Source organism: Chinchilla lanigera, unplaced genomic scaffold (assembly GCF_000276665.1).
Source record: "Chinchilla lanigera isolate Chin_1 unplaced genomic scaffold, ChiLan1.0 scaffold00142, whole genome shotgun sequence".
NCBI classification, from domain to species: Eukaryota; Metazoa; Chordata; class Mammalia; order Rodentia; family Chinchillidae; genus Chinchilla; species Chinchilla lanigera.
Window position 1 is genome coordinate 424,847 of NW_004955543.1, and position 26,922 is coordinate 451,768.

Below are 26,922 nucleotides of genomic sequence, written 5' to 3' on the forward strand. Positions count from 1 at the left end.
ATGCTTTTCCCAGGTGTGCTGCTCCATCCACTTGGATCAGTGCTTGGCCTACACACACCCTTACTACTGTACCCGATTCGCTCTGTCATGCACTCCCTCCCAGTCAGTCCTCACACCTTTCCCAGAGCCTGCTCGTTGTAGGACTCGAACCCTACGGCTTCCAGGGCCCCAGGAAGGGCCTTGCCTCTTCTTCAGAGGCGGGAGGCGCTCAAGAAGTCCACACACAGGCATCTCTGAACTGGCTTTAAATACTCATCCAGAGCCACACGAAGGAGCTGGGGTAAGGGCTTGTTACATGTGTGGGGCTGGGGTGCCCTGAGAGAGAAAAGGGGACCCATCTGTCAGGGCAGCTGGGGTGCCCCACCCCCACCCTGGGACGGGGAGCAGAGTAGAGGCCCTCTCTGGAGGGTCCCAGGGATAACTGGGAGCCAGCCCTCCCTTCGAGGTAGATCATCGGGGAGGGAACCGAGGGGCAGCTCCCACGGTGGCAATGGCGCAGTGGCAGGCAGTTTCCTCAGTGGTACTGCTGATAGCTGGGATAGCCCGGGGCTGGGGCACCCTCCTTAGGGGGCAGCTGGCTTGGGTCCTCCAGGAACGGGGGTGCTGGAGAAGGGAGAAGAAGGTCAGGACAAGCGGAGGAAGCTACGCGGCACACTTGCCACCTCCCCGACGCCCTCCCCCGGCGCTTGCTCACCGTTGCGGAACTGCTGGGCAGTGTAGCGAGTGAGGAGGATGCCCACGCCCTCGATGAGGGCCAGCAGGATGCCCCCCATCATTGCAGAGCCCACCATGGCCAGTGGGCCACCTGGGGAGGAAGACAGAGGGACAGAGCTCAGGGCAGGATGAACAGGGCACAGAGGCTGGGACCAGGGCTGGGGCACTCACTGCGGGCAGCCAGCACGGCCCCGGTCAGGGCTCCGCTGGTGATGGAGTTCCAGGGGTCCTCCTTGCCCCGCATCTGCACCAGGCCACAGTCGATGGTGGAGAACAGGCCCCCCCACACCGCGAAGCTACCTGTGAGGGACAGAGGCCCAGTAAGCACTCCTGGGAAAGCCAAAGGCCCACATCTCAGGCTCTGGAGACTTCCCAGGCTGAATGCTCCGGCTAAGAACCGAGAGAAGCCTGGAAGCTGCGGCTCAGCAGCGGAGTACACATAGTATCGCATGACGGGGCTTCCAGCAGTGGAGTACACATAGTATCGCATGATGGGGTTTGTACCAAAAAAGAGCCCACCAAGAAAAAAAGAGGCACAGAGACAAACTCAGCCATAAAGGCAGACAGAAAATTCTGTCTGTCCTGACTCTGCAGCGCTCCCACTATAAGCTACCTAATTGCCATCCATATTGCTTTTGCCTTTGTAAGGAGTGGACAAATGGTTACAAGCAGATTCATATAGATTTTTCCACACGTTCAATTCTTGCCTGGGCAACTTCTCAAGACCTTATGTCAAAATAAAAAGCTAAAGAGGGATAAAGTTATAGCTCAGTAGAAGGGTACCCCTGGGTTTGATCCTCAGTACCACCAAAAGAAAAAAAAAAGAAAAATCAAAACAAAACAAAAACCAGATGAACTGTAGCAACCGTTGTTAATTCCTGTCACTTTGTTTTGAGGTCATGTATCGTTTTTATTGTTTTTGTGTTGTTTCTGTCTTCATTGTTATTTTGTTTTTTTTCTCTTTAAAAAAAACCAGGTGAACTAAAAATACAGTATGAAATTAGCTGGTTGTGGTAAAATGTGCCTGGCCTGTAGTCCCAGATATTGGGAAGACTGAGGCAGGAGGATTCCTTGAAATGAGAAATTCAAGACCAGTCTGGGCCACACAGATTAACTCCCACCTGTTTTGTTTTGCTTTTGCAGTGCTGGCAATCAAACACGGGGGCACATGCATGCTAGATGAGCACTGTAATACTGAGCTAAAGCACTTGCCTAGCATGCTCAAGGACCTTGGCCCAATCCACAGCACTGTGCTAAAAAAATACATACACACTGTATAAAATTATCTTTGGGTTATGTGTGTAAGTTGCATTTGAAATATAAATGAATTTTATCTTTAGACTTGGATCCTACTCCCAAAATGTCTCATTATGCACTTACAAATATTCCCAAATCCACAGAACTCTTGGAAATACTTCTAGTCTCCAACATTTTGGTTTTTTTTTCCTTTTTTTGTCTTTTTTGAGACAGGGTCTCGCTCTGCAGTTCAGGCTGGCCTTGAGCTCACTTTGTAGCCCAAGCTGGTCTTGAACTCACACCAACCCTCCTGCCTCAGCCTCCCATGTGCTGGCATTACAGGCATGTGTGCCACCACGCCCAGCTAAATTAGTTAATGTTATCAAAGGCCTTAGTATAGCAACCAGCAGTTCATAAGTATCATGTAAACTAAAAAAACCACAACAATGTGATTAATGTAGTCATCATCTGGTACACATGAGGTTCACAGAGGACCCGCTACTAACCTAAAGTCACACAACCATGGAGAAGAGCCATGGCTTGGATTTAAACTTCAGAATCCACACCCGTGTCTTCTCATATTAAATTGCTGGAAAAGATCACCCACCCTAAGAAGTCCCTGGGAGAGTCTTGAGTGGAAACTGGACCCTCCAACTTTCAGTCTAGCCCCAAAGGATCAACCTTTACCCCCAACATCGCCATTGCATCTCCTCTATCTCCTCAAACTCCTCACCTCCAATCTGGGGCGCTCGGATCCTCACAGCATTAACACTGCCTCTCAACCGGTGTTGAATTCCCTGGGGAAAGTAAGAGAGGGAGTCAAGCCGGGTGTAGTGGCTCGCACCTGTAATCCCAGCACTTGGGAGGCTAAGGCAAGACTGCTGTGTGTTCCAAGGATAGCCCGAGATACATAGCAAGATCCTGTTTAAGCCAGGCGTGGTGGCACATGCTTGTCATCCCAGCACCAGGACTGTCCCAAGTTCAAGGCCAGCCTGGGCTACACAGTGAGCTCAAGGGCAGCCCAAACTGCATAGCAAGACCCTGTCTCAAAAAACCAAACCAAGCCAAACCAAACAGAAAGTTTAAAAGGGCTGGAGATGTGGCTCAGCACAAAGGCCCTGGGTTCAATCCACAGTACTGCAAAAAGGGGGGACTGGGGTATAGCTTAGCACTAGAGTGCTTGCCTAGCACGTGTGAGGCCCTGGGTTCCATCCCCAGTACCAAAACACAAAACAGAGGGAGGGAGGAGACCTGTTTGATGCAAAGAAGCAGCCAGGAACTAGGGGCCTAGGGAGCATGCCAACACTAGAGTGGGTTGCTGAATTCTAATTTAATAATCTGTTGCTCATTCATTTAGGAAATGACTAAGGAGCACCCATTATGTGCCTGGCACCATGCTACAGGCAGGGACAAACCAGTGAACAGGTAGATCTGGCCCCTGCCCCTGCCCCTGCCCCCTCCAGACAGCACATGCACTCCAGGAGACAGGATGAAGGCGTGATTTCAGTAGAGTCAGGGAAAAATCTTGTTAAGGAGGGGGCACAAGTGGGGAACTTGGGACTGGAGGTCAGTGGCAGAACACGTACTTAGGCTCTTGTTTGGTCTCCAGCAGAGAGCAGCTAATGTGCTAAGACCCCAAGAACAAAAAACATGGACAAAGATCCAGGAAAGACAGTTCTAGGAGTGAGGTGGGTGGACCAAGGTGCATATGGAAACTGCAGGCTGGGCATGTGGCCACATCTGTACTCCTAACACTCTGGGAGGCTGAGGCAGGAGGATGGCACGTTTGAGCCCAGCCTGGGCAATTTAGCAAAACCTGTTTTAAGTTAAATTAATAAAATAAAATGGAGCCGGGTGTGGTAGCACACACCTGTAATCCCAGCACTCAGAAGGCTGAGGTAAGAGGATCATGTTGCAAGTTCGAGACCAGCAGGGGCTACAAAGTGAGCTAAAAGCCAGTCTGAACTGCACAGCATGACTCTGTTTCAAAAAGACAAAAATAAAATAAAATAAAGTGCTGGGGATGTAGATCAGTGTGAAGACCTTAGGTTCAATTCCCAGTACTGAAGGAAAAAAAGAAATGAAAAAACTTGCAGAGATCTTAGCAAACGAATGGCATTAAAGCTACGACATTTGATGTGATCTTTGGAGGGGGAGTCAGAGAGAGAATTATGTTGAAAAGATTTTCCCACTTTTAAGGCTGCCTCTCCTGTCATTTCCCTACATTCATGTTTCTAACCCAGAATTTGTCTCTAGGTAAAAATCTATCTGGGTTTGTACTCATATTTAGGATTTTGTGATGATTTTGTTCTTTTTTTTTTTTTTTTTTCCAGTGCTGGGGATTGAACTCACCTCCTTAAACATGTTAAGCAGGTGCTTACCAGTAAGCTACACAGCCCCAGTCCAGATGACTGATTTATTTATTTGCAGTGCTGGGGATGTAGCCCTGGGATCATGCACACTGGGCAAGTGCCCCACCACTGAGCTACATCCCCAGCGCCCCCTGCCCACCCGTGACTGTTATGACAGCACAGCATCTCCACAGCTGGGTGGAGGGACGATAGAGGCCCGTGTGCAGTTTCCCCAAAGCCCCGGATCTGGGAGCCAGGCCTGGCACACAATAGGTGAGCAGACAGCAGAATAACTAAGTGTACGCTGACTGGCAGCTCCGAGCAGTTTTGTAGCAGTGTGGGCGAGGCTGCTGACCCAGCATGCTAGGGAAGGAGCCCAGGACTCACAATGGGAGCATTGCGGAAGCCCTTGATAGCCTGGAAGACCCCGCCGCCGATCACGCCCATCGTGAAGGCTCCACCGCAGTCATCCACAATTCGCCATGGGCTGCAAGCAGGAAGAGAAGGGTGGGGTTAGCTTGAGTCCCTGTCCACTGGGTCCTGCTACTTGGACTCGTTCCAACTGGGAGAAATCCTGTCACTACAATGGGAAGTCTCAGTGGGAAGAAACACTTCAAATGCTAACAAGCTAGGCTTGTCCCTTTTTTTTTAACCTCGTGAAAACAAGAAGTGAAGCAAAAGGGGGAAAATACTTTTTTTTTTTTTTTTTTTTGTCTTTTTGAGACAGGGTCTCGCTATGCAGTTCAGGCTGGCCGTGAGCTCACTGTAGCCCAGGCTCGTCTCGAACTCGCAAGGATCCTCCTGCCTCAGCCTCCCGAGTGCTGGGATTACAGGCGTGCGCTACCACGCCCGGTGAAAATACTACTCTTGATCCCAAGAAAAGGATCAGGCATCTGTTTCAGTATCAAAGATCAAACGGACTGATAGATGCAGAAGTGGCACGTTGCAACAGCGGCGCCAGAAGGACGCGTTCAGCAGCTAGGACCGTGACAGAAACAGGAAGGGATGGCAACCCCTTTTCCTACAATGAGCACATTCAATCAACTTCCTCCCTTCTGCACGTTTGAAACCTAGGAGAGGGAAAAACCAGGATCCCGAGAAACCTCTCCTTGCCCACAATAGGCCCATCCATGCCCCGCCCCATTCACAGAAGCTACCTGGGAAAAAACCCGCGTGGTAACCCTGCGGTTTCCGCTCCGCCGCCCCTCCCCCCGCTGCGAGAGTGGATTTGGCCAGCGCTTCTCTACGTCAACGAGGGGGGACGAGGAGACTGGAACTCATGGTAAACGTGAGGTAGTTTGGCCGTACCGCACCTTCTTGGGCACACAACCGAGGGCCTTGTTAACGGCGCCCGAGTGGGAGGAGCCAGTTCGGGCTAGCGGAAGGAGTTACGTTTCTAAGAATCCCGAGTCCCGGACGTGGCACTGTGCGTCCGGTGCCTCCCCCGCCCGCCTCCCATGGCTGGCCTGGGCGCCGCAGCAACCGTCCAGGTGCCTGTGCCCACCGTCGTACCAAGGCTCTCGAGCGTATTCCTCCATGGCGCCGGCGTCTGGCGCCTCAGTCAGCCGGACCTCGGCCGGGCCACGCCCCCAATGTAACGCACAGGGGCGCGCGAGCTTTGCGCCGATTCCAGAAAGACAATTGGGTCGTTTTGTAACGTCAGTCCGAGGGCACATTCTTATTGGTCAGCCAAGTCTGCGTCATCGATTCACTGCAGAGCTAAGCGTCGTCCAGTCACCTTAGCGCTCCCGGAAAGAGGGCCTCGTTTCATGCTGTGAGGGAAAAGTCGCGTGTGGTATTATTGGTGATTATAGCGGCAACGAGAAAGAGGCGGGCGGCCTGACAACCTTCCGTTACCCTCACGACTGCATCGGTAATGCCCGGGGGGGGTGTTTTTTAGAGCCGGAGGTGCTGCGTTTCGCTACCCCACCCTAGTGCCTTGGTTCCTCCCACCCGACAATCTCTGAGAGACGTTGGGTGAGGCCATTTCTAGAGCGCTGAGGTGTGGGGGGTGCTGCGCGTGGGCCCCTTCGGCGGTGGGAGGAGCCGGTCCCGCAGCATCACCCCTGGGGAGCGGGGCTGAGGAAAGTTTTGTTGGTTGTGCCAGGCTCTTCCCTCTTCTTGCAGATAAGTTTCATACACTCAGCTAATGGTGCGTTTGGGAGGTGGGCTCAGACAAATGTGTACGCGCGGTGGGGAGGCGCCCGATACTGGGCCGAGAATCTGATCCTCAGTGTCTGCTCCTAGGTCTGTGAGGGACTCGCTATGCCGCTCCCCGTTGCGCTGCAGACCCGCTTGGCCAAGAGAGGCATCCTCAAACATCTGGAGCCCGGTGAGAGAGCTAAGGGCAGACGGGCCTACCATGTGCCACTCTTGAGAGGCACTTCACTGTCGCCACTGACACCGAATACCCGGCGCACCAAGCAGTGGGGTGACAGTTACTGTTAACATGCTGATTTCCTGACGTCCGTTTGTACTCCATGCTAATGTGTGGGGGGAGCAGTGGGGAACTGATATTTCGTCTTCAGCAGTGACATCGGATGCTGGTTTTTTTTTTTTTTTTTTTTTTTTTGCGTTTTTCTCCGGTACCGGGAACCGAACTCACGACCTTGCGCTTGCCAGGCAGGCGCTTTTGCCACTGAGCTAAATCCCCAGCCCCGGATGCTGTTTTTGATCCGTAAATCAAAGCAGGGGAGGTGGCAATCGCCTGTAGTGCCAGCTAGCTACCCAGGAGGCCGAGGAAGAGGGATCACTTGAGCAACACAGACCTAGTCCCAAAAAACAAAGTAAATGTGAAGCAACATAGAGTTGGCTACATGTTATCCAGCAGGAAGGCTAGCCAGCCGGCAGTCTCCTGTGTGTGCAAGGTGTTGACACTTTGTTTACCGCAGATATTTTGTTTCAGAGGTAGTCCAGTCATGGCCTAATAGTGCTGAGTAGACTGTAAAGCAGATCAACAGCTGACATTTTGGGGGCTTCTTAAGTGCCTGGCATACGTATTATGGTTAATAGTCTAAACTGATGGTGAGGGCCAGGCGGAGTGGCACACAGCTGTATTCCCAGCACGTGGGAGGCTGAAGCAGGTGGGTTTGGATGTTAGAAATACTTCATATGCTTCTCGGCACACACGTATATCTTCCACACGTGGTTTGTGTGGATTTGAGTGTGTCTCATGGCCCTGACTGTAGAATGAAAAGTTCTCGCTGGGGGTGGTGGCACATGCCTGTAATCCCAGCACTTGGGAGGCTGAGGCAGGAAGATCACTTAGAGTTCGAGACCAGCCTGAGCTACAAAGTGAGCTCAAGGCCAGCCTGAACTGCAGAGAGACCCTGTCTCAAAAAGACAAAAATAAAAAATAAAAAAAATGAAAGTTCTCTGGTCCTTAACTGCTGTCCTCCTCCTTGTTCTGCCAGAACCAGAGGAAGAGATCATTGCTGAGGACTATGACGATGACCCTGTAGACTATGAGGCCACTCGGTTGGAGGGCCTGCCACCAAGCTGGTACAAGGTGTTCGACCCTTCCTGGTGAGCCTGGGGACCTAGGGGGGGCAGCGGACTTCTGACTTTGCCCTTCCTGTGTTGTCCCTAACTGTGGTATACAGGGAACACAGGAGAAGGTATGGGGGTTCTGATATGGGGCAGGAATAGGCAGAGGTTGGGGAGACAAGAATTGATACCAGGAGAGGCTATCCGTGCTGATATTCCTTCCCTCCCACTGCTCCACAGCGGGCTCCCTTACTACTGGAATGCAGACACAGACCTCGTGTCCTGGCTCTCCCCACATGACCCCAACTCCGTCGTTACCAAATCTGCCAAGAAACTCAGGAGCAATAATGCAGGTGAGTTGCAGATCTGAGGGTGCCTCGAATGATGGTAGCAGTTCTTAGAAAGGGGCCAAGTCAATTCTAGGAGGGGCAGATAGGACCAGGACCAGCCTAATGAGGCTGATGGAAGCAGAGGCTGCTGGGTCCTGGGGTGGTAGGAGGTCACTTCCGACTGTCTCGCCCCCCTAGATGCTGAGGAGAAGTTGGACCGGAGCCACGAGAAGTTGGACAGGGGCCATGAGAAGTCTGACCGGAGCCACGAGAAGCCAGACCGGAGCCACGAGAAGTCAGACCGGAACCATGACAAGTCTGACAGAGATCGAGAGCGTGGCTATGACAAAGTGGACAGAGAGCGAGAGCGGGACCGGGAAAGGGACCGTGACCGTGGGTATGACAAGGCAGACCGAGAAGAGGGCAAAGAACGACGCCACCATCGCCGCGAGGAGCTGGCCCCCTACCCCAAGAGCAAGAAGGGTAAGCGGAGCGAGCTGGCACCTGAGGGAGGCAGGGAAGGCGCCTGGGCGTGCGGGGTCTTCTCACAGGGTCCTGTCCAAACCTGGGTCCTGGAGAAGGGTGCTGCCAGCCCCAGTGGCAGCAGGTTCCATTTCTTCCTGGGATGGGATGCTCAGGGATCAGGGGCTCCTTGCGCCTTGACTGAAGAACTCATCCTGCCACTTACTTCCACAGCGGCGAGCCGAAAGGATGAAGAGCTAGACCCCATGGACCCCAGCTCGTACTCAGACGCCCCCCGGTAGGTGACGGCCTCTCCCGAGCCCTTCCCTTTCCTCCCGACTCACCACACCTGAGAGCGCCGCCCTTTTTGCTGCCTCCTTCCTCCATTCCTGAGTCTTGGCTGGTTGAGGGGTGCCCACCACACCCCCTCCTCACACTACGACCCTGTCACCCCCAGGGGCACATGGTCAACAGGACTCCCCAAGCGGAATGAAGCCAAGACAGGCGCTGACACGACAGCAGCTGGACCCCTCTTCCAGCAGCGCCCATACCCCTCCCCGGGGGCTGTGCTTCGCGCCAACGCCGAGGCCTCACGAACCAAACAGCAGGACTGAACCTGACTCTGAGCCCTGCAGGCTGGCTTCTCTGCCTCCCTTTTGTTTTCCCCCTTCCTGAATGGCAGGATAGAACCCGAAGCTTCGTGCATGCTAAGCAGGTGCTCCACCACTGAGCGGCACCCCGACTCCCCTGCTGCTTCCAATAAAGCTTTTCTGTGATCATATCCCGAGGCTTGAGTGCTTCCCTTGCTCTTTCTGGGCTTCCCAACCCAAGCTGGCAAGATGCAGAACACATTTTATTTGCAAAAACTCACCTAAGGAATACGTTAGGGGTGACAGGGGCCTAGGGCTGAGGTGAGTCATTTACAGAGAGCTTAGCTCAGGCCGCTGTGAGGGTGGGCGCGGTGGGGCCAGGGAGTTCCACTATCTCCCCCTCCCCCTAATACTGATCAGAGAGTTTGGTCCCAGCTGAGCCAGGGCAAGAAAGGAGAACGAGGCCAGGCCAACGTCTTCATTCCCGGCGACTACGACCCCTTCACCTTGGTGAGCAACCTGTGGTGGGAATGGGAGGAAAGAGAAACACAGAGCTGGGGTAGCTGGCAGGAGGGGTTCCTGAGCAAGCGAGAACAGCGGTGGTAAGGCTAGTAGTCCTGAGTTAGTAGTGGTGCTTATGCAGAGAGCGCGGCCCCTGGGTCAGAAAGCTACACGTGGACTAAATAAATACAACATCTTTATTTGGCATCGGGTATCCTGACATTTGTTCATTACAGTTCCTTAGAAAACAACCAAAAAATCGGAACAAATTAATCAAAAATAAAGATCCAATGGCCCTATTTACATATAGCAAAGACAGCCCAGCCATCTCCCATGCACACACACACACGCACACACAGACACACATGCTTGGGCACGCGCGCACACACACACCCTGGGACACAGTTAAGGGGTTAATAAGCTTTGGGGAGCGCAGGGGGTAGGTTCCACGGTTAATCAACTCTAAGACACTCCCTCTTCATGAAGTGAGGGTGCCCTGCACAGCCAATTGGGGTAGCAAGAGTGGGATTTGCAGCTTTATTTTCCCTCTCTGGATGTCTCAGAAAGTAACCCTGCATCTTGCAACCACCAGTGTCTTAAACCGAGTGACACTGAGCCATTTCAAAACCACCCCGCCCCACTTCCCCCCACTCTGGATCATCAGTGATCTGATTACACCACATATCCCGAACCACCGAAACAACCATGGCCCCTACTGCACCCTCCCCGAGAAGGGCTGACAGGAACCCGGCTCAGCCTCTTCCTCTCCCCAGGTGCTCTCCACAGCCCCGGATTCAAGGGCCTTGCTTCAAGGGCCTGTGTCAGGGAAGCTGCCCCAAGGCTGCATGAGACAGCTGCTAACATGGCCCAGGGCAGTGGTAAGGGAGGAGAGAAGGCCTCAAATGATGGGAAGCTACACCCCACAGGGAGGCATCAGTCATTGCTGACAACCTGCAGACTTCTGTCCAGTCTGTCCTTACCGAGGAGGAAGGGTCGCTGGGAGGGGCTGTCCTAGGCATTAGACAGGACACCTCCCGCACATGGGGGTGCCCCGACAAAGAAGGCCTTGAATCAATACCCCTAACCCTGTCCCCAGAGAGGTTTGACTGTGGCAGAGGAAGCAGCTCTAAAAACCCTTTCCAGGGGAAGGAGTTCGGTCTCTCCGGCCCTGGCCCCATGCCCCTCCAGAAGTCTCAGTGACCTGGAGGAAAAGAGCATCCTCCAACCCCAGAGGAGCCAGGTCCCGGCCACAACTCGGTCCTGCAGATGCCCAACACCCTCCACCCCATCCCCTCCCCATCTCCCCCCACTGCCACCAGCCCTCACTTTACCAGCACTGACTTTGGCAGAAAGGGCTCCGTGATGAGATCTCCACGGTGGGAGGACAGCTGCGGTGGCGGTGGCTGCCCTGGAGGCTGCTGGTGAATGCAGGGTCCGGAGGCAGCAGCAGAGGCAGCAGTGGAAGCTATGGCTTTGACTGGACTTCGGGGAAGGCTGTAGAGGTAGACGGCACCGATGACGAGCCCCGCGCCAAGGGCAAACAGTGGGTCCAGATGGAAGCCAAAAAGGCGAATGGAGGCCACAGTGGACAGCACAATGGACAGGGAGGTGGCAAAGCCCTTGAGGATGTTGTCAGCATACTTGACAACGACAGCCACCAGCAGCCCCCCAAAGGCCTGGTTGAGTACCACACCCCAGACAGCAGGCGTGTACCCAAAGAAGAAGCCACGGTGGGCCACAGCACTCCCCTCGGCCCACCAGAGCCCCACCAGGCCCAAGGCTGTGCCGAAGAGGCCCAGTTGCAGGTTGCGCAGCCACACAGAGCCCGAGCTGCCTTTCAGGATCTTCTCAAAGTAGACACCCGCGAAGCCCGAGGAGAGGCAGGAGGCCACAACAGCTGCGAGGCCTGCCCCGGGGTTCTGATCCAGTGGCCGCAGGCTGCCACCACCGGCTTGCTGTGCCTGGACAATGGCGACGCCAGTGAATAGGAGCAGCAGGGAGGCCCACTGTAGCCGGGAAAGGCTGCGGTTCAGCATGAGCACAGAGAACAGTGCTGTGGTCAGGATCTTCAGCTGATACGTCACCTGTGGGTGCACGTGCAAAGCGCTGAGGCCCATCGGACCCCAGCAGGTGCACACTGGGACGGCACCCACTGTGGGTCCCAGGCACAATGGAGGAACGGGGTGGGGTAGATGACAATGAAACCAGCAAAAAATAGCTGCCACTGGCCAGTGGCTGAATTGGGACTATGTGGCTCTACAGACCCTTCCCAGAGAGTACACAGAAGGGTGGCTGTGTCAGGAAATTCCAAGCCACATCCCAATTCCATTTCCTCCTGTGACCAGGGACAAGGCACTCACCCAGTCTGAACCCCGGCATTGTCATCTGTAAAGTGAGGCTGATGTACGTAGAACACCTTGCAGAAGACAATGAATCAACCACAGCAATAAAGCCAGCACGTATCTACACAGCACTCACTACGTGCTAATGCGTACCTGAGCACTGTATGTGAGATAGTTTATTTAATCCTCACAACCACCATAGGAAGAGGGCCCCACAATAATCCCCAATTTATTTATTTTTATTTTTTTGTTTTTTGAGACAGGGTCTCACCATGAAGTTCAGGCTGGCCTCAGATTTGCAGCAGTCCTCCTACCTCAGCCTCCTGAGTGCTGGGATTACAGGTGTTTGCCACCATACTCAGCAATAACCCCCAATTCAAAGATGAACAAATCATGCCAAGAGCAGTGGCACATGCCTGTAATTCCAGCTACTCAAGAGGCTGAGTCAGGCCAAGACTAGACCGGCCAAAGTGGTAAGACCCTACCTTAAAAGCAAAAAGGGCTGGGATGTAGCTCAGTGGTAGAGTGCCTGACTAGCAGGCACAAGGCCCTTAGTTCAATTCCTAGTACTGGTACTGCAAAATTAGATAGATAGATAGATAGATAGATAGATAGATAGATAGATAGATAGAGTAAACTAAGGCACAGAAAGTTTAGGAGACTTGCCCCAAAATCACACAGCTGGAAAAAAGCACAGCTGAGATTTGAAACCAGCAACCCAGCCCCAGAATCCAGGCTCTGACCATTTCACAAAGTTGCCCAGGAATAGCTTCAATCTTACTGATGGTCAACCAAGGGCTCTTTGCTGGTGTCTCTTTCAACCATCCCCAGCATACCTCCTAAGCAGGTACTACTACTTCTATTCGCAGTTCTCACAGATGAGGAAACCGAGGTTAAAGGAGTTCCAGGATAATTCTGAAAGTAACACGGCTCTTGGCAGCCTCCTTCCTCCTCATTTTACATATCCTAAGCTAGGCAGCTTCGCTGGGGCCATGCTGGGCTTGGGGCTCACCTGGAAAGTGGCAGCTGGCAGGTTGGAGATGGCAACATACTGGAGGTTATTCTGCAAGGTGTAAATGAGAGAGGGAACTGCAAGCTTGAGCGTGTCCACATACTGCACCAGGACGGCCTCATGGAGGAAGAGAATCAGGTGCTTCACGTTACCTAGGTGGGAGGAAGAGAAGCCTCGATAGCATGGACTACCAAAGACAGGATCCTCTGAAGGCTGGGATGAGGTCCCCTGGCCCCTCAGACTTGCTGGGAGCCAGAAGGAGGTCTGTGCTTCATTTTTTTTGTTTTGTTTTCATGTATGTGTGTGTGGGCATGTGTGCTGGGGATGGAACCCAGGGCTTTGTGCATGCTAAACTCACACACTACAACCGAGTTACACCCCTAACTCTTGGGTTCAGTTTCCCTAAGAGTACAGCCGTGTCTCCCGGAAGCCTTTCTGGTATTTAGTTTAATAGCTGAAAAGGGGCTGGGGGGTGTAGCTCAGAGGTAGAGCACTTGCCCAACAGGCATGAGGCCCTAGGTCCTACCCCTAGCTCTGCAAAAATTAAAAAAAAAAAAACAATACCAAAAGCCACAGACTGGGTGCACTAATCACAGACACAATTCACTCATCTGAGTGCCTACTTCCCTGCCAAGGAGTCCTATGTAGGGCAAGAACTCAGTACATGTTTGTACCATGAAATAATCATCACTAGAGCTGAACATGTTGGTGCACACCTGTTGGCACAGCACTCAGGAGGCTGAGGCAGGAGAACTTCGATGAGTTTGAGGCCAACCTGGACTACATAGTGAGTTGAAGTCCAGCCTGCACTACAAAGCAAGATCCTGTCTTTTGCAAAAAAAAAAAAAAATCATCATCATCATCATCATCACTATCTAGGAAAGTGGTGGCAAACCTATGGGACATGTGCTGGAGTGGGCTGTCCATCTCACTGAAAGCTCTGAAAAGTTCTCTATTATTGATGTAGGACCTTATCAAGTACAATATCTGGGTTTTATTGGAAGATCAGGTTTTCATTTATTCATTTGCTTTTGTTACTGGGGCCTGAATCCAGGGCTTCTGTGCATGTACTACTGAGCTATACCCCAATCCTAGACTTGACTTCTTAAAAAATGCATTATTAGTTTCTGGTACTGAGGATTGAACCAAGGGAGCACTGAGCTACATTCACAGCCTCCCCTTCTTTACTTTAAGACAGGGCTTCACAATGTTGCTCAGGCTGGACTGAACTCAGGATCCTCCTGCCTCAGCTTCCTGAGTAGCTGAGTTTATAGGCATGTACCACTGCACCTGATTAGACTTCATTTTTCTACTTCTCTTAGCTCTTTGGTGTTCCATCAGCCACCTAAGGGCAGAGGCCATCTCCCACCCAGCTGCGCTTTCTGTAAGCCCTAGACCCATTAAGGAGTTGTTCCTACTCTGTGGACACATGCAGTCTTTTTTTTTTTTTTTTCAAATTTTGATCACTTTATTTTATTTTATTTTTTTTTAATGGTTATCGTTTTACATATTATTATCTACAAAATAGTTTCTCAGGATTTTTTGTTTTTTTTTGAGAGAGGGTCTCACTATGCAGTTCAGGCTGGTCTCGAACTTGCAGCAATCCTCCTGCCTCAGCCTCCCAAGTGCTGGATTACAGGTGTGCACTACCACGCCCAACCTTGAAACATGCAGTATTGACCATTAAGCAAAGTCTGGCTGGGGCCTGACGCAATGGAATGCTGATAATCATTTCTTATATAATAAGGCATTTATAAAGCTCACCCCACTTTTGGGGGAGATGTTGGACACTGAACCCCAGGCCCTTGTGCAAGCTAAGCAAGAGCTCTAACACTGAGCCACACTACTCTTTTGCAGTTCATCTGAGAAGGAGGGCTGCTGGGAACTCCTGCTGATACTCATTCATAAAACGCTGCTCTTGCCCTTTGTGGCACTCATCTTGGGTCTCTAACCTCTCATTTTTCAGGTGTTAAAATGGTAAGTGGTATACATACCACAGATCACATCACTAACCCCACATAGTTGGAACTGCATACCATAAAAAAGCACATTCATATTTCTGTAGTGAATTGCTGGACTACTCCCACCAAATAGTAAAAATAAGAAGCAGAAATCCACCAAGAACCCATCAGTCAGGCTTCTTTCCTTTTTCTTTCTTTTCTTTTCTTTTTTTTTTTTTTTTTGCAGTGCTAGGATCTAATCAACGGCCTTGCCCTTGCTAGGCAAAGTGCTCTACCACTGAGCTACCCTGTAGGCTAGATTTCACCACCAAACTAATTCAAAGAAAAACAAATGTAGCTGGGTGTTGTGGTGCACCTGAAGTTCCAGCTACCAGGGTGTTTGTGATGGGAGGATTCCCTGAGCCCACGTTTGCACTCAAGACCAGCCTGTGAAGCACAGTGAGACTCCATCTCAAATGAAAGAAAAACAAATTGAAATTGTGGATAAGTAAGCCAGATGTGGTGGCGCACGCCTGTAATCCCAGCACTTGGGAGGCTGAGGCAGGATTGTTGCCAGTTCGAGACCAGCCTGGGCTACAAAGTGAGCTCAAGACCAGCCTGAACTGCAGAGCGAGACTGTCTCAAAAAGACAAAAAAAAAAAAAAAAAAAAGAAAGCAAGACATGTGTCTGTGCTGCTAACAGTCTACCTCCATGGCCATGGCCTGATGCAGGGTTCCTTCCTAAATGCCAGAGAATCAATCAGCAAAATAGCAGCTGGGGCTAGTGATATAGCTTAGTGGCACAGCACCTGCCTGGCAAGCGCGAGGTCCTCAGTTCAATTCCCAGTACCCCCAAAAAATTTAAAAAATAAAAAATAAAAATAAATGAATAAATAAAAGAAAATAGTGGCTTCCTAAAAAGAGCGTCCCAGGCTTCTGGAGTTCAAGTTTATTGCAATGAGAGAAAAAAAGGATTTGTTTATTTGGTTTTTGATGGGACAGAGTCTTGCTATGTTGCCCAGGGGACCCTCAAACTCCTAGGCTCAAGTGATCCTCGAGCTTCAGCCTCCCGAGAAGCTGACACTAGAGGTGTACACCACATCTTCCTGGCGTACTACTTAAAAATAATTTATTCCTGATAATGAGGAATTTCTTTCAAAATAATAGGGGGGAGTACATAGAAATGTAGATTAGCGCAAGTGAATAATCACTGATATTGTTTCATGGTCACTCTGCCAGGAAGTGAAGTGAAGTGGTAAATCTGAACCTGGAGGATGAGTACATGGCAATTTTACTATTTTATTATTCTTTTCAATGTTGTAAATCGGGCGTGGCTGTGCACGCCTGGAATGCCAGCACTTGGGAGGCTGAGGCAGGAGGATTGCAATGAGTTCGAGGCCAGCCTGGACTACAGAGTGAGTTTAAGGCCAGCCTGAGCTATATAGCAAGACCTTGCTTCAAAAAAAAAAATCAGTGTTGTACATGTTTGGAATTCTCCATAATACAAAGTTAAAGGTAAGTCACCTGATCAAGGTGAGCCGCCTGCTACCTTGTAGCAGACTATGTCACTCCTACAGCTCCCAGGGTATTAGGGGTAGAAAAGTAGATGCAGCTACTCACAGCTGGGGAAGAAGGACATTTAGCTGCACTCACACACTCCCCAGGCAGGTTCTCCCACCCACCGACCCCCTCCCTGGCTCGTACCCCTCTTCTGTGCGAAGAGCAGCAGGAGGCAGGTGAGACCTTTGAGCACTTCGGCCATGACCACAGCAGTGGTGGCAAAGAAGCGGTCCCCAGGCAGCGTGCGGGCGTAGCGGATGCTGAGGATGAGGGAGGCATTCTGGACCACCAGCACGGCTAGGGATATGTACTTGAGGCGCCGGTGAGCTGTGGGGAACGGAAGGGGTAAGGAGGAAGGAGCAGGTCAGAAGCTGCTGGGGCACAGCCACACCACCAACTACCCCTTCTCCTTTCTCAGCCAGGATCCTCCTAGCCACGGCAACTTCCTCCCTCTTCCTGCCCTCCCTGACCCAATGAGAGTCTGACTCCTATCCGCTTGTACTCTCTTAGCTACAGGCAGGAAAAGCCAGCAAGGAAGGAAGGGGTCCCACTCTGTCCAGCCCATACCTAGAATCCATGCTGAAGTGTCAGGACAGGCCCTGGAAACCCTCCCCTGCTCCCTCTCTCCCTGTCCTGAGAAGCAGCTCATTCTGTTAAATACCAATGATATGCACAACATGTATTCAGTACTTCATGTGTGTCTATCACAGGACTAACGGATTACAGAGATTACCTCAAGGGACTTTTACATTGCTGTCATCTCTGAAGGAACTGAGGATTCCCATTTTATGGATGAGCCAACTGAGGATTTACATGAAACGATCCTGCTATTTAACAAAGGACTGTCCCATGAAAATAATCTCCCAGTGTGGAGAATAGGACCACTGTATAATGTATGTCCACCCCCTAGGAATGGTATTTCGCCCATCTCCCTTATTGACTCAAGGATTGAACCCTATATAATGAACAGTTAGCCCACCAAGAATGGTCTGGTTTCAAGTGTAAGGAAATACTTCCCTATGTTCCACACAATCTGTTCTTCCACCACTACACACCCTTCTTCCCTAATCAAAGAACAATTCCTTGTTCAACCCACACTCACAATGAACTCTCTCTGCTATAAGGAAGGACCTGGCATCCTCAGAATGTTCCTTCTCTGACATATAAGGAAGGGCCCTCCCACCTCAATACACAACGAACCATAATTCCAGTAAGAAGGAGACTTCCCTGAACAGTCTTCTCCCATATAATGAAAGACAACCCCATCCTCAAAATGGACCCACTAGTCATTCAGAAAGAATCCGCCCCACCCTGACAATTTATGAGGAAGGAACCACCACCTTCAGAGCAATCTTTCCTTTCTATAAAGAACTCCCACGCCCTCAGAATGGACTTTCCCTCCCATAAGGGAGGATCTACATACTCAGAATGATATCGGTGGCCTTAACCTCCTCAAAAGGGAATTCCCTCCACATTCAGAATGATATCCACTCTGCAAATGTGCAAATAGCCACCCCACAATCACGCTCAGAATGGTCTCTTCCCAGCTCCTACCACACTCAGAATGGTCCATTCCGTCTTCCCTTTTCCCCTCCCAACACACACACACACACACACACACACACACACGTACACAAACGCGCACACACGGACACACACACGCGCGCACACACACACACACAGAGGTCAGTCCACACGGGATGCTTCCCTGCCACTTCAGTGAGGAACCTTTCCGATCCTCAGGGATCCCGCTCTCTGCCCCGCCGCCGACTGCTCGGCCACAGCCCGTCTCACCCGCACTCGCGGTGCCAGGCTCCAACGACCCCGTGGAGACCGCTCCTGGCCCGGCCGCCGCAGTAGAACCGCCAGCCCCAACCGCTGCCATGTTGGCATCTGCCCGTCCCGTCCCCTCGGCAACAGCAGGCTACTTCCGTGTTCGTCACTTCCGCTTCCGCCCCCGTAACGGGTGAGGGGCAGGTGCCAGGGTCGTCAAGTCAGTGACTTTTCCCCGTCTGCATCTAAAGGCTAAATCTTAAACAGTGGCCTGCCACGGGATTTCCAGATCCTAAATTGTGTTCGACAGAGAACCAGGACAATGCCGGCTCCGTCTCCAGCTGTCTTCACAAAACCTCATTGAGCCATTGGTCACACTAGACCCGCCCCCTTGCCGATCTTAACCCGCCCACCCTGTCTTCTGATGCCATTGGCTCAGCTACCCTTCTATCTCGAATCTTCACTGGCACTCTGTTCCGACGGCACCGCCCTCTCCGCATTAGAAACTCCTAGGTGTTTTTTGATTGGTCTGAAGTTCCTCTTTCTTTTTTCCCAGCGAGGCTCCACCCCTGGAACGCCCACGGGTACCTGGGAGGGATGTGACTTTGAGGGGCAAGGCAGGCAGGCCAAGTTAGCGACCGTGGAATTGAAAGCAGGGGACGAGGGCAGTGCAGGTGAGTTGAATTTGAGGGTGATCATGTAAGGGGAAGACAAGGGAGGGTTTAGATCGGGCAAAACCGGCAACTACACCCTGTTATTAAAACCAAGGAAAAAGCTAGGGGTGCCAGGGCCACACTGTCCTTGAAAGGACTTTTCTTGAACTGGGGTTTCTCCCTCCCCCAGGGTTAGAAGGCGCAGCTTTTTTGTCGGAACTGGCTGTCTTTGGAGGTGTATCGTAAACATCCTTAATGCCTCCAGTATCTCCACACCTTGGCTGGAGGGAGAACAGAACTGAACCCACTGAGAACCCTTTAGGGAATGCAGGAAGACCCAGGCCTTCCAGTGAGCAAGGAAGCAGTGAGTGCTCGCACGTAATCCTAGCACTAAAGCTGAGGCTACATAGTTCAGGGCCAGCCTGAACTACAGAGTGAGACAAAACAAACCAAACCAAGGAGCAAAGGAGATGTCTAGCCATCTCCTAGGCTCAGCACACAGTCGATGCAATAGCCGGTCCCCTTTGATTTTATTACTTTTATTAAATAGTGGGGTTTCCACACATGGCTTTTTAAATAATCCAGGCAGGGAGAGAAGGGATAGGAGGACACACTTTTAGCTCCCCTCCCTCCAGAACACAATTATTTACATTTTAGCAGTTGGACAATCCTGGCTCAGGAGGAGGCAGCTAAAATTTGATAAAAGTTGGAGGGGTAGGAGAGCACACAGTAACTTACTTCCCCTAGCCCATCCCCTCAAACCATCCGTCCCATCCTAGTCTCTGGTGGCATCAGATGTTGTCTATCTCCCACTCCTTCCTCAAATGTGGAAGTAAGGTTCTTCTCACCAGAATAAGAGCACTTGGGGTAACAGTAGGGTCCCCTCACCAAAAAAGAAAGAAAAAAAGAGCCCTGGGGTAACCTGGGCATTACCTCCCCAGAATAAGCAATTCTGGGCTGAGGCAGGCAGGCAAGCAGTGTGACCGAATAGAGGAATAGAGGACCGTAGGCCAGGGAAAGGGTCCTTTTTTTTTTTTTTTAAAAGAGCTGCTGGGTATTTTAAGGAAAAGCACCCTTGCCCAAGTTAAGAGCATTTAAACTAAGTTTCGTGTGGTGGTATAGGAGGAGGTGCCAGTGTAGGGGTTACAACTTCTCAAAATAAGAATCCTGGGGCTCAGAAGGGAAATAATGTCAATCAGTAACATCCTTAGTAGAACGACAAACAAGGAATCCCCCCTTCCAGAATAAAGGACCACAGGTTCTGGGAGAAAGGCTCTTTCACAGGATTAGGATGGGGACTGGGCAGACTTGGCTTGTCTTCTGACCCCTCATCCCCAATCCCTGACCTTAGTAATACTGGATTTTTAGCAACCTGTAAAACCAGGTGAACAGATGTCCATCTATCCCTGTGGCATAGCCATGGGATTCCAACCAGTGGGAGCCTGGCTAGGCCTAGGGAAGCAGGGACCAAGGCAAGGGGGTGGGATTTCCTTTGGGAGGGTTGAGGGGCACTTCCTCAGCTGGTGTTTGCATCCAGGGGTCCAGCAGGATCTCCTCCAGTGAGGGTCGGGAAGAAGGTTTGGGGGCCAGGCACCGGCGGATTAGGGCGCAGCAGTCTGTGGGTTAAGAAGCACAGAAGAGATTAGTAGTTAGCAGGGATACCAGTCTCCAGGAGGGATGGAGTCAGGTGGGCTGGGTTCAGTGAGGTCCTCACCTGGGGAGACATGGGCAGGGAAGTGGAGCTCAGCCTCCAGAATCTCCTGGTCCCTCTCGAAGGGAATGTCTCCACACACCATGTCATAGAGGAGGATCCCCAGTGACCAGACAGTAGCCGGGAGGGCATGGTATTGGTGTCGAGAGATCCACTCTGGAGGGCTGTACACCCTTGTCCCTGCACACAAGCCGAGGGTTACCGCACTCCGAAAGTGCCCTTCTACCCTCCCCGCAAGCCTAGCACTCATCCCACTCATCAGGGCAAGGTCTCACTAGAGTAGCCCATTAATTGGGACCGCAAGGTCCCATCACCACAGAGAGTACCTACGTCGGAGTCCACTCAGCAGAACAAAACACTGAAGACTTAACAGCACACTATCCTTACTTCAGAGAACACTCAGGACACAGATCATCTCACCAGAGTTAGGTGGCCAGACAGAACAAAGTCCGAAGATGGACTTTGTCAAGGGGCCGGGCCTAAGAATCCCCAGTACTAGAAATCAAAACCCCATTGTGGTCCGTGCCTGTAATGTCAGCAGTCTTGGGGGGCTGAGGCAGGAGGAACGTGAGGTCGAGCCCAACCTGGGCAACTTGAGACCCTGTCTCAAAATAACAGGGCTGAGAATGTACGGAAGGTGAGTGTGAAGGCCCTGAGTGCAATCCCCAGAACCAAACCGAACACCAGACAGGTCAGGCGTTCTAAGAGAACCCACTACTGCAGCTCGAAGGTCAGGAGGCCAGAAAGATTGCAGGTTGAGAGCACCGAGTGAACTCCCCCCCCCCCCGAGATTTGGGCAAGCCTTACCATCGAAGTCAGTGTAGGGTTCGTCATGGAGCAGGGCACCGGAACCAAAATCAATGAGTTTGGCACAGCCCCGGCGGAGGTCTATGAGGATGTTCTCATCTTTGATGTCACGATGGACAACTCCACGGGCATGGCAGTGCTGGACAGCTGCCACTACCTGGGCAAAGAAGCATCGGCTTCGGGCCTCCCCCAGGGGGCCTTTCTCCGTGATGTAGTCAAAAAGATCCTGGGCGGGCAGAGGGCGCTCGAGGACCAGCATGAAGCCCTCTGGTGTTTCGAACCAGTCAAGGAGGCGGATCACACCAGGGTGCCCACTGCCTTCACACACCTTCCACAGCAGTGCCACTTCAAGAGGGCACGAGACCGAGTCCGACTGAGGCGGAAAGAAAGAAGGCAGACGTCAAAACGGCTATCGGGGCAAACAAGGTCAAATCAGCCCCTTTGGCCTTCTGACTGTGGACCTGGACCCAACCCACTTCTCATCCAGATCTCAGTATTTTCAGCTTAAGAGCTCTAACTGAAACGGTCACTGGAGTGAGCTGAGAAGAGCCTACATACACCTGGCATGTCGTAAATAGTTCTGTAAATATTTGAATAAATGGAAGTGGTTCTTAACAAAAGGCCTTCTTTAGTAGAAGCGCTTTTACGTAGTATGGTTTGTTTTCTTCAAGGGCACATCTGAAGCACCAGCAGTGCCTAATTACAGGACAGAGCTCAGTTTTTGTTAAACGAGTAAGAGCAGTCAATAAAAAGGGACGTAGCACAAAATGGGCTCTAGAAAGCATGTAGTATTTTTCCATGTGCCTAGAACCGTCACTGCCATATAGTAAGTGCTCCATTTTCACTTGTTATATAGCTGAAAGTGGTTAATTGCTAAGGGCCAAACAGTAAAAATTTAGTAAATATGCGATATGCCCTTACTGCCAAAAAGCAACTAAAACCGTTCCTTCAATAACCCCAAGTACCCTGTAAGCACAACGACGGCCAGAAGGAACCTTCCTGCTTGAGGTGGAGCCCTCTGCTGGCCACACCGATGACTTGCACAGCCGCAGACAGGTTTTCTCAGAGATTCAGGAGCCTTGATATGGCGCATGCACACCATTCTCCTGGGTCTCACGGCCTGCGCAGGCGCAGTCTCCCAAAAAGTCCGCCAGGGGGCGCGCTCGCCCGTACTACTTGCCCAGACCCACCCTGATGTCCGTTAGCTCTCTAACTGCGACTAGAGAGAAGCAGGCAGTAGCACCATGGCAACCAGTGACCTCTGCCCCTCTTTCCCCAGCAGCATGCCCAGTGGGCAGCCCCCCTAAAGCAATGTTTGAAAGGAGCACTGAGAAAGGGTTGGAGGCGAGAATCCTAGGCTTTGGAGGAATTGAGGTGAATCAGAACTGTGTGTCACCCCAAGAGTAAACATGGGATAGTGGGAGCATGCTCACCGTTATACGGCCCAGGGAATCATATGGCCTAGAAAAGCAAGGGGGTGAGTTCATAATCACGAATAGAGCAGACAGGTCAAGGACACCAACGGTACTTACCAAAGGGGACCAGCCCAGCACACGATTCCGCGGAATCACTTTGATGGCCACCTGAAGAAGAGGGCCGAGTTAAGAGGGCCAAGCAGGTGACAACCCCCCCCCCCCCCCCGCGTCTCTCGCTCTAGACACACTGCACACCTCCGATGCCCGTCCATCTTTCAGGGCTCTAGTATTTCTGGTCCCCATCACACCACATCCATAACGAGGCAGGGATTTTCCCCTGCCCTCCAAGTCCCCAGAAGCAAGTTCATCTCTCCCGCCGTCCTTAACCCTGCGTCTCTCTTCTTAAGTATTAGGATCGATCGATTCCAGGGACTGAGGTTTTTTTTTTCTTCCATCCCTTTACTTTTTTTCCTTGCAGCAGTGAGTATCGAACCTAGGGCCATGTCCATGCTAGGCAAGCTCTCTACGACTGAGCTATATCCTAATCCCAAGATTGTAAATTTCTTGATATCCCAACTGTACCAGGATCCTTGTCCTCAGCAGTCCACACTGAAAGCCTATCCCCAAACCCCTCAATCTGGGGTTGAGAGCCCCACATTCTTGCATATACAAATATTCATTCCTTGGACCACTGGGTCTAGAGTCCTCAAGACCTCCCCCACTCTAATTCCCTGGACCTCCTGCATCCCTGCTCTGAAACCTTCCGCCCCCCCCCATATCCACCCGGAGCCCCAAAGATGCCCGTGTTCACACCCCCAACCAAACTGAATCCTGGTCCTCATGACTCTACTACTCACATTGCAGGCACCCTCTTAGATCCACCAGCCATCCCAGAACCACAAGGCCCCCGTCCCTACCAAACACACCTAACCCTCCCAAAACCCTCGTTGTAGATACACTACCTGGAGTCGATCAGTGACGCGGTGTCCCGCGAAGACAGTGCCAAAGCCCCCCTTACCCAGGAGGGGGCCGAGTCGATACTCGGCCTCGAACGCTTCCCGATCCTTGCCTCCTACGCAGGCGGAGGCGAAGAAGTCAGGGTGGTGGCGTGCTGAGCCGGGCTGTGCCTTCCTTCCCCCACCCGCACGGCCACCCACCATTGCAGCCCACCCCACCTGGTCCCGGTAGGTAGGAGAGGCTGCGCTCACCTGGCGGCAGCGTGGGGGTCACGGGGGGCGCAGAAAGCCCCTGCAGAGGCTTGGTCAACATGGAGGAGGCGCTGCGCAGATTGAGCCCGCTGAATCCGCTGAGCCCGCAGGGCGTGGATGCCCGGGGCAGCGCGGCTGGGGAGCCAGGGCTGGGGGGCGCCAGGGTGGAAGGCAGGGAAATTGGTGGTCCGGAAGCACCCGCAGACAGCGCAGCGTTATCACTCGCCGCGCTCGCCAGCCCCAATGCTACTGAGCCGGGGCACGCGCCTCCCGGGAGAGTCGCCCAGCGCGACAGCCCCGCCCACCTGGCTTTGATCAATCCGGACGCGGCACCTGCTGTCCCCCAGCCAATCAGAGCCAGTCCTAATTTGCATACCATCCTCAATGTTTCAAGTGTCCCTTATGCAAATACCCGCCTGGTTCTTCCGCGGAGGCGGGGCCTGCATGCAAATGACGGGGGCGCACAAGAAGAGGAAACCGGTTCTGGGAATCCCTTTGCAGCAATCGCGTTTGTTTTGGTTGTTGCGCGGGGTTGGTGGTAGTGGTGGTGGTGGGGTGTGTGTGTGGCACTTAAAAAAATAACTGCGCAGCCTCCTTTACTAGGAAGCAGGTTTGCCGCTGCCTTGAGATTAGCGCGGAGATAATGCTAGGCCGGCTTTAAGATTCCCAGCCTGGGGGTAACCAGAGCCATGGTCGGCCCTCACTTCTAAAGTGAAATCTCTCCCCTAGAAACTATCCAGTCTTCCGGGAGGGGAAACACCCTTGACCACCACCACGAGGGGCACACCAGTCAAAGGCGGAATTCTGGCTCCGCCAGGCAGTGGCCTGTGGTGTTTTGGCAGCCTTTAACCTAAACAGACTTAGCAAGACTTAGCTGTGGGCCCAGTTGGCAGGTCTAGAATCTACAGCAGGGGGTGATCTTGCGGGGAGGGGGTTGTGCTTCCGTGTGAGGGAGACCTGGACTAGGGGAGCTTGGTAGAGCCTGCTCGAGAAGTAAACAGCCTTAGATGCTGATTTGTGAGAATTGCCAGCTATGGTCCCACGCCTCAGGCAGATGCACTTCAAAGACACACAGAAACGTCATGAGATAGGTACACACAGACACACTGCTGTGAACTTGTCCTGGTCACACATGGAGACACACTGTCAGCAAAGATAATGTCCCAGAAATCACAGAAACACAGAGAAAGAAACTCCTGAGATTCACATAGACCTACACTGCCATGTGATGACACGCAAATGTCCTGCCAGACACAGTAACAAACGTCACACACTGGCACCATCAGATACTGTCACAGAAAGCTTGTACTGTCCCAGAAATGAGGGACCCAGAGTCTGTCACCAGAACATACACAGATGCTCCAGAGACACACATGGATTGTCCAAAGGCGGGCATGAGGTGAGGTGAGAGGCCCAATAGGGACTGTCACAAAAGTGGACATGATAGACCTGGTCACACATACCGTCAGACAAGCAGCTTTGTCGCTGACACTCTAAAAATAGCTGCCTAGAATCTGTCACAGAAATACAATCGGACATCTACCCATCAGACAGAAACCACAGATGCGCTGTCACAGACAGACCCACGCAGATAGGCACTTGTCTCAAACACAAACTGTCAGAGTCGCACACTCAGTCACCATCTGACACACCTGGAAAGAAGCCCCTGTCACAACAAACATGCCCGGAGACACTGAGATACACATGAGAACTTTGACTCATCAAAGCCGCACACTGGGATAACTCTCATTCATCCAGCATTACCGGAGGGTCTACCCTCAGCCTGCCAGGCCCTGGTGAAAGCACACATCTCACAGACAAGTCAAGCATCGCAATCCCTGCCCGGTGAGTTTACTGTACAGTTACTGGGTTATCGGTAGGCAGAAGTAAAACTATGAATGGGGCGATACAGGGCATCTCAGAAGATGGCTGTCTTGAAAGACATAAGGTTGGTGGCTGAGGGCAGGTGAAGGGCAAATTGTGGGTACAAGCCAAGGAAATGGGACAGAGAGGCAAGAGGCAAGTAGAGAGCCCTAAGGGTACAGAAACTTGAACATTGGGATAATTAGTAATGTCCACGAACATTTGTGAGCTTGGAATGTGCCAGCTACTGTTAACCATACACTCTGGAGATGCTCACAGCAGCACGAAGCTTGAGGTAGCAGGCACCAGTCTTGTGCCGGTAGTGCAGGTGGGACACTAGAAACTCAAGAGAGCCCGAGGCCACACAGCTAGAAAAGCCTGAAGTAGCTTTCAAAGCAATCCTCTTAACATAACTCACTGCAGTGCTGGGCAGGCGAGGTGGCGCATACCTGTCATCCCAGCACTTGGGAGGCTGAGGCAGGAAGATCTCAGCAAGTTCGAGGCCAACCTGAACTGCATAGCGAAACAAGGGGCCAGGGATATCGCTCAGCAGCGCAAAGCCTGCAGCCAGCCACACCCTCACTTGCACCTGGAAGACACTCAGGGACCCCATAAGCAAGGTGGAATGGAAAAACATGCTGTCTTGGGAAAACCTTGGGGCCAGTTAGCACTGGTTTTAGCTTGAGGGGTAAGGGACAGACATGTCAGGAGGACTAGGTAGATAAGAACAAAGGATTTAGCCATTTCATACTTCAGCTTCTAAAACCCAGCGGGAGGCGGTTCCTTTGGTCACTTCCACCAAACTCACGTTGCTAATGAAGTGTCAGCTGTGCATTTCCAAAGCCTCTCCTCACCAGATTATCACAAGAAAGCAGCAAACACTGCCGGTGAGATGGGGGCAGGGTAGTTGGAATTCGGACAGGAAATTCAGTCTCTGCTCTCAGCCCAGTCAGTCTCTGGCTCCCATCT

The 26,922-nt window shown here is 52.0% G+C and overlaps 4 protein-coding genes across 9 annotated transcripts; 1 reads left to right on the forward strand and 3 right to left on the reverse strand.

Annotated features, from left to right (window-relative positions):
• Positions 1-229: 229 nt before the first annotated feature.
• On the reverse strand, positions 230-5,921 carry Timm17b (translocase of inner mitochondrial membrane 17 homolog B (yeast)). Its single transcript, XM_005411288.2, has 6 exons — positions 5,814-5,921; positions 4,689-4,788; positions 2,684-2,747; positions 886-1,014; positions 695-805; positions 230-603 (listed from the first exon to the last, which is right to left on the reverse strand). The coding sequence occupies exons 1-6, from the start codon at positions 5,837-5,839 to the stop codon at positions 515-517; spliced, it is 519 nt and encodes a 172-aa protein (XP_005411345.2). The 5' UTR covers positions 5,840-5,921; the 3' UTR covers positions 230-514.
• Pqbp1 (polyglutamine binding protein 1) lies at positions 5,478-9,359 on the forward strand. 3 transcript variants are annotated; one of them, XM_005411285.2, is made up of 7 exons: positions 5,478-5,583; positions 6,549-6,633; positions 7,715-7,826; positions 8,028-8,140; positions 8,315-8,599; positions 8,813-8,876; positions 9,036-9,359. In XM_005411285.2, the coding sequence occupies exons 1-7, from the start codon at positions 5,581-5,583 to the stop codon at positions 9,190-9,192; spliced, it is 819 nt and encodes a 272-aa protein (XP_005411342.1). In that variant the 5' UTR covers positions 5,478-5,580; the 3' UTR covers positions 9,193-9,359. The 3 variants fall into 3 exon arrangements, with proteins under 3 accessions (XP_005411342.1, XP_005411344.1, XP_005411343.1); XM_005411287.2 differs by having other exon boundaries at positions 5,482-5,594; XM_005411286.2 differs by lacking the exon at positions 5,478-5,583 and adding an exon at positions 6,007-6,174.
• Positions 9,360-9,418: 59 nt separating this feature from the next.
• Positions 9,419-18,614, reverse strand: Slc35a2 (solute carrier family 35 (UDP-galactose transporter), member A2). 3 transcript variants are annotated; one of them, XM_013508173.1, is made up of 5 exons: positions 18,318-18,614; positions 16,668-16,850; positions 13,024-13,175; positions 11,011-11,163; positions 9,419-9,687 (listed from the first exon to the last, which is right to left on the reverse strand). In XM_013508173.1, exons 1-5 carry the CDS (start codon positions 18,406-18,408, stop codon positions 9,559-9,561), a joined length of 708 nt encoding a protein of 235 aa, XP_013363627.1. In that variant the 5' UTR covers positions 18,409-18,614; the 3' UTR covers positions 9,419-9,558. The 3 variants fall into 3 exon arrangements, with proteins under 3 accessions (XP_013363627.1, XP_013363626.1, XP_005411346.1); XM_013508172.1 differs by having other exon boundaries at positions 11,001-11,753; positions 18,318-18,603; XM_005411289.2 differs by having other exon boundaries at positions 9,559-9,687; positions 11,011-11,753; positions 18,318-18,598.
• An 853-nt stretch (positions 18,615-19,467) lies between these two features.
• Positions 19,468-24,355, reverse strand: Pim2 (Pim-2 proto-oncogene, serine/threonine kinase). Of its 2 annotated transcripts, XM_005411290.2 has the most exons (6): positions 24,091-24,355; positions 23,845-23,954; positions 23,000-23,050; positions 21,468-21,840; positions 20,664-20,840; positions 19,468-20,565 (listed from the first exon to the last, which is right to left on the reverse strand). In XM_005411290.2, exons 1-6 carry the CDS (start codon positions 24,149-24,151, stop codon positions 20,402-20,404), a joined length of 936 nt encoding a protein of 311 aa, XP_005411347.1. In that variant the 5' UTR covers positions 24,152-24,355; the 3' UTR covers positions 19,468-20,401. The 2 variants fall into 2 exon arrangements, with proteins under 2 accessions (XP_005411347.1, XP_005411348.1); XM_005411291.2 differs by lacking the exon at positions 20,664-20,840 and having other exon boundaries at positions 24,091-24,249.
• Positions 24,356-26,922: the final 2,567 nt, after the last annotated feature.

Excerpts from the sequence above, each read along its gene's own strand:
- Pqbp1 (XM_005411285.2), top strand. Across the intron at positions 6,634-7,714 it reads CCTCAAACATCTGGAGCCCG|AACCAGAGGAAGAGATCATT; the intron begins GTGAGAGAGCTA and ends TTGTTCTGCCAG. Across the intron at positions 8,600-8,812 it reads CTACCCCAAGAGCAAGAAGG|CGGCGAGCCGAAAGGATGAA; the intron begins GTAAGCGGAGCG and ends TTACTTCCACAG.
- Timm17b (XM_005411288.2), bottom strand. The coding sequence starts at position 5,839 with ATGGAGGAATACGCTCGAGAGCCTTG. Across the intron at positions 4,789-5,813 it reads GAATACGCTCGAGAGCCTTG|CCCATGGCGAATTGTGGATG; the intron begins GTACGACGGTGG and ends TCCTGCTTGCAG. Across the intron at positions 806-885 it reads GGCCGTGCTGGCTGCCCGCA|GTGGCCCACTGGCCATGGTG; the intron begins GTGAGTGCCCCA and ends CTTCCTCCCCAG.
- Slc35a2 (XM_013508172.1), bottom strand. The coding sequence starts at position 18,408 with ATGGCAGCGGTTGGGGCTGGCGGTTCTACTGCGGCGGCCGGGCCAGGA. Across the intron at positions 16,851-18,317 it reads GCCTGGCACCGCGAGTGCGG|CTCACCGGCGCCTCAAGTAC; the intron begins GTGAGACGGGCT and ends CGTTCCCCACAG. Across the intron at positions 11,754-13,023 it reads TGCCAGCTGCCACTTTCCAG|GTGACGTATCAGCTGAAGAT; the intron begins GTGAGCCCCAAG and ends GTGCACCCACAG.
- Pim2 (XM_005411290.2), bottom strand. The coding sequence starts at position 24,151 with ATGTTGACCAAGCCTCTGCAGGGGCTTTCTGCGCCCCCCGTGACCCCC. Across the intron at positions 23,955-24,090 it reads GACCCCCACGCTGCCGCCAG|GAGGCAAGGATCGGGAAGCG; the intron begins GTGAGCGCAGCC and ends CCGCCTGCGTAG. Across the intron at positions 21,841-22,999 it reads TGCTGGGCTGGTCCCCTTTG|TCGGACTCGGTCTCGTGCCC; the intron begins GTAAGTACCGTT and ends TTTCCGCCTCAG.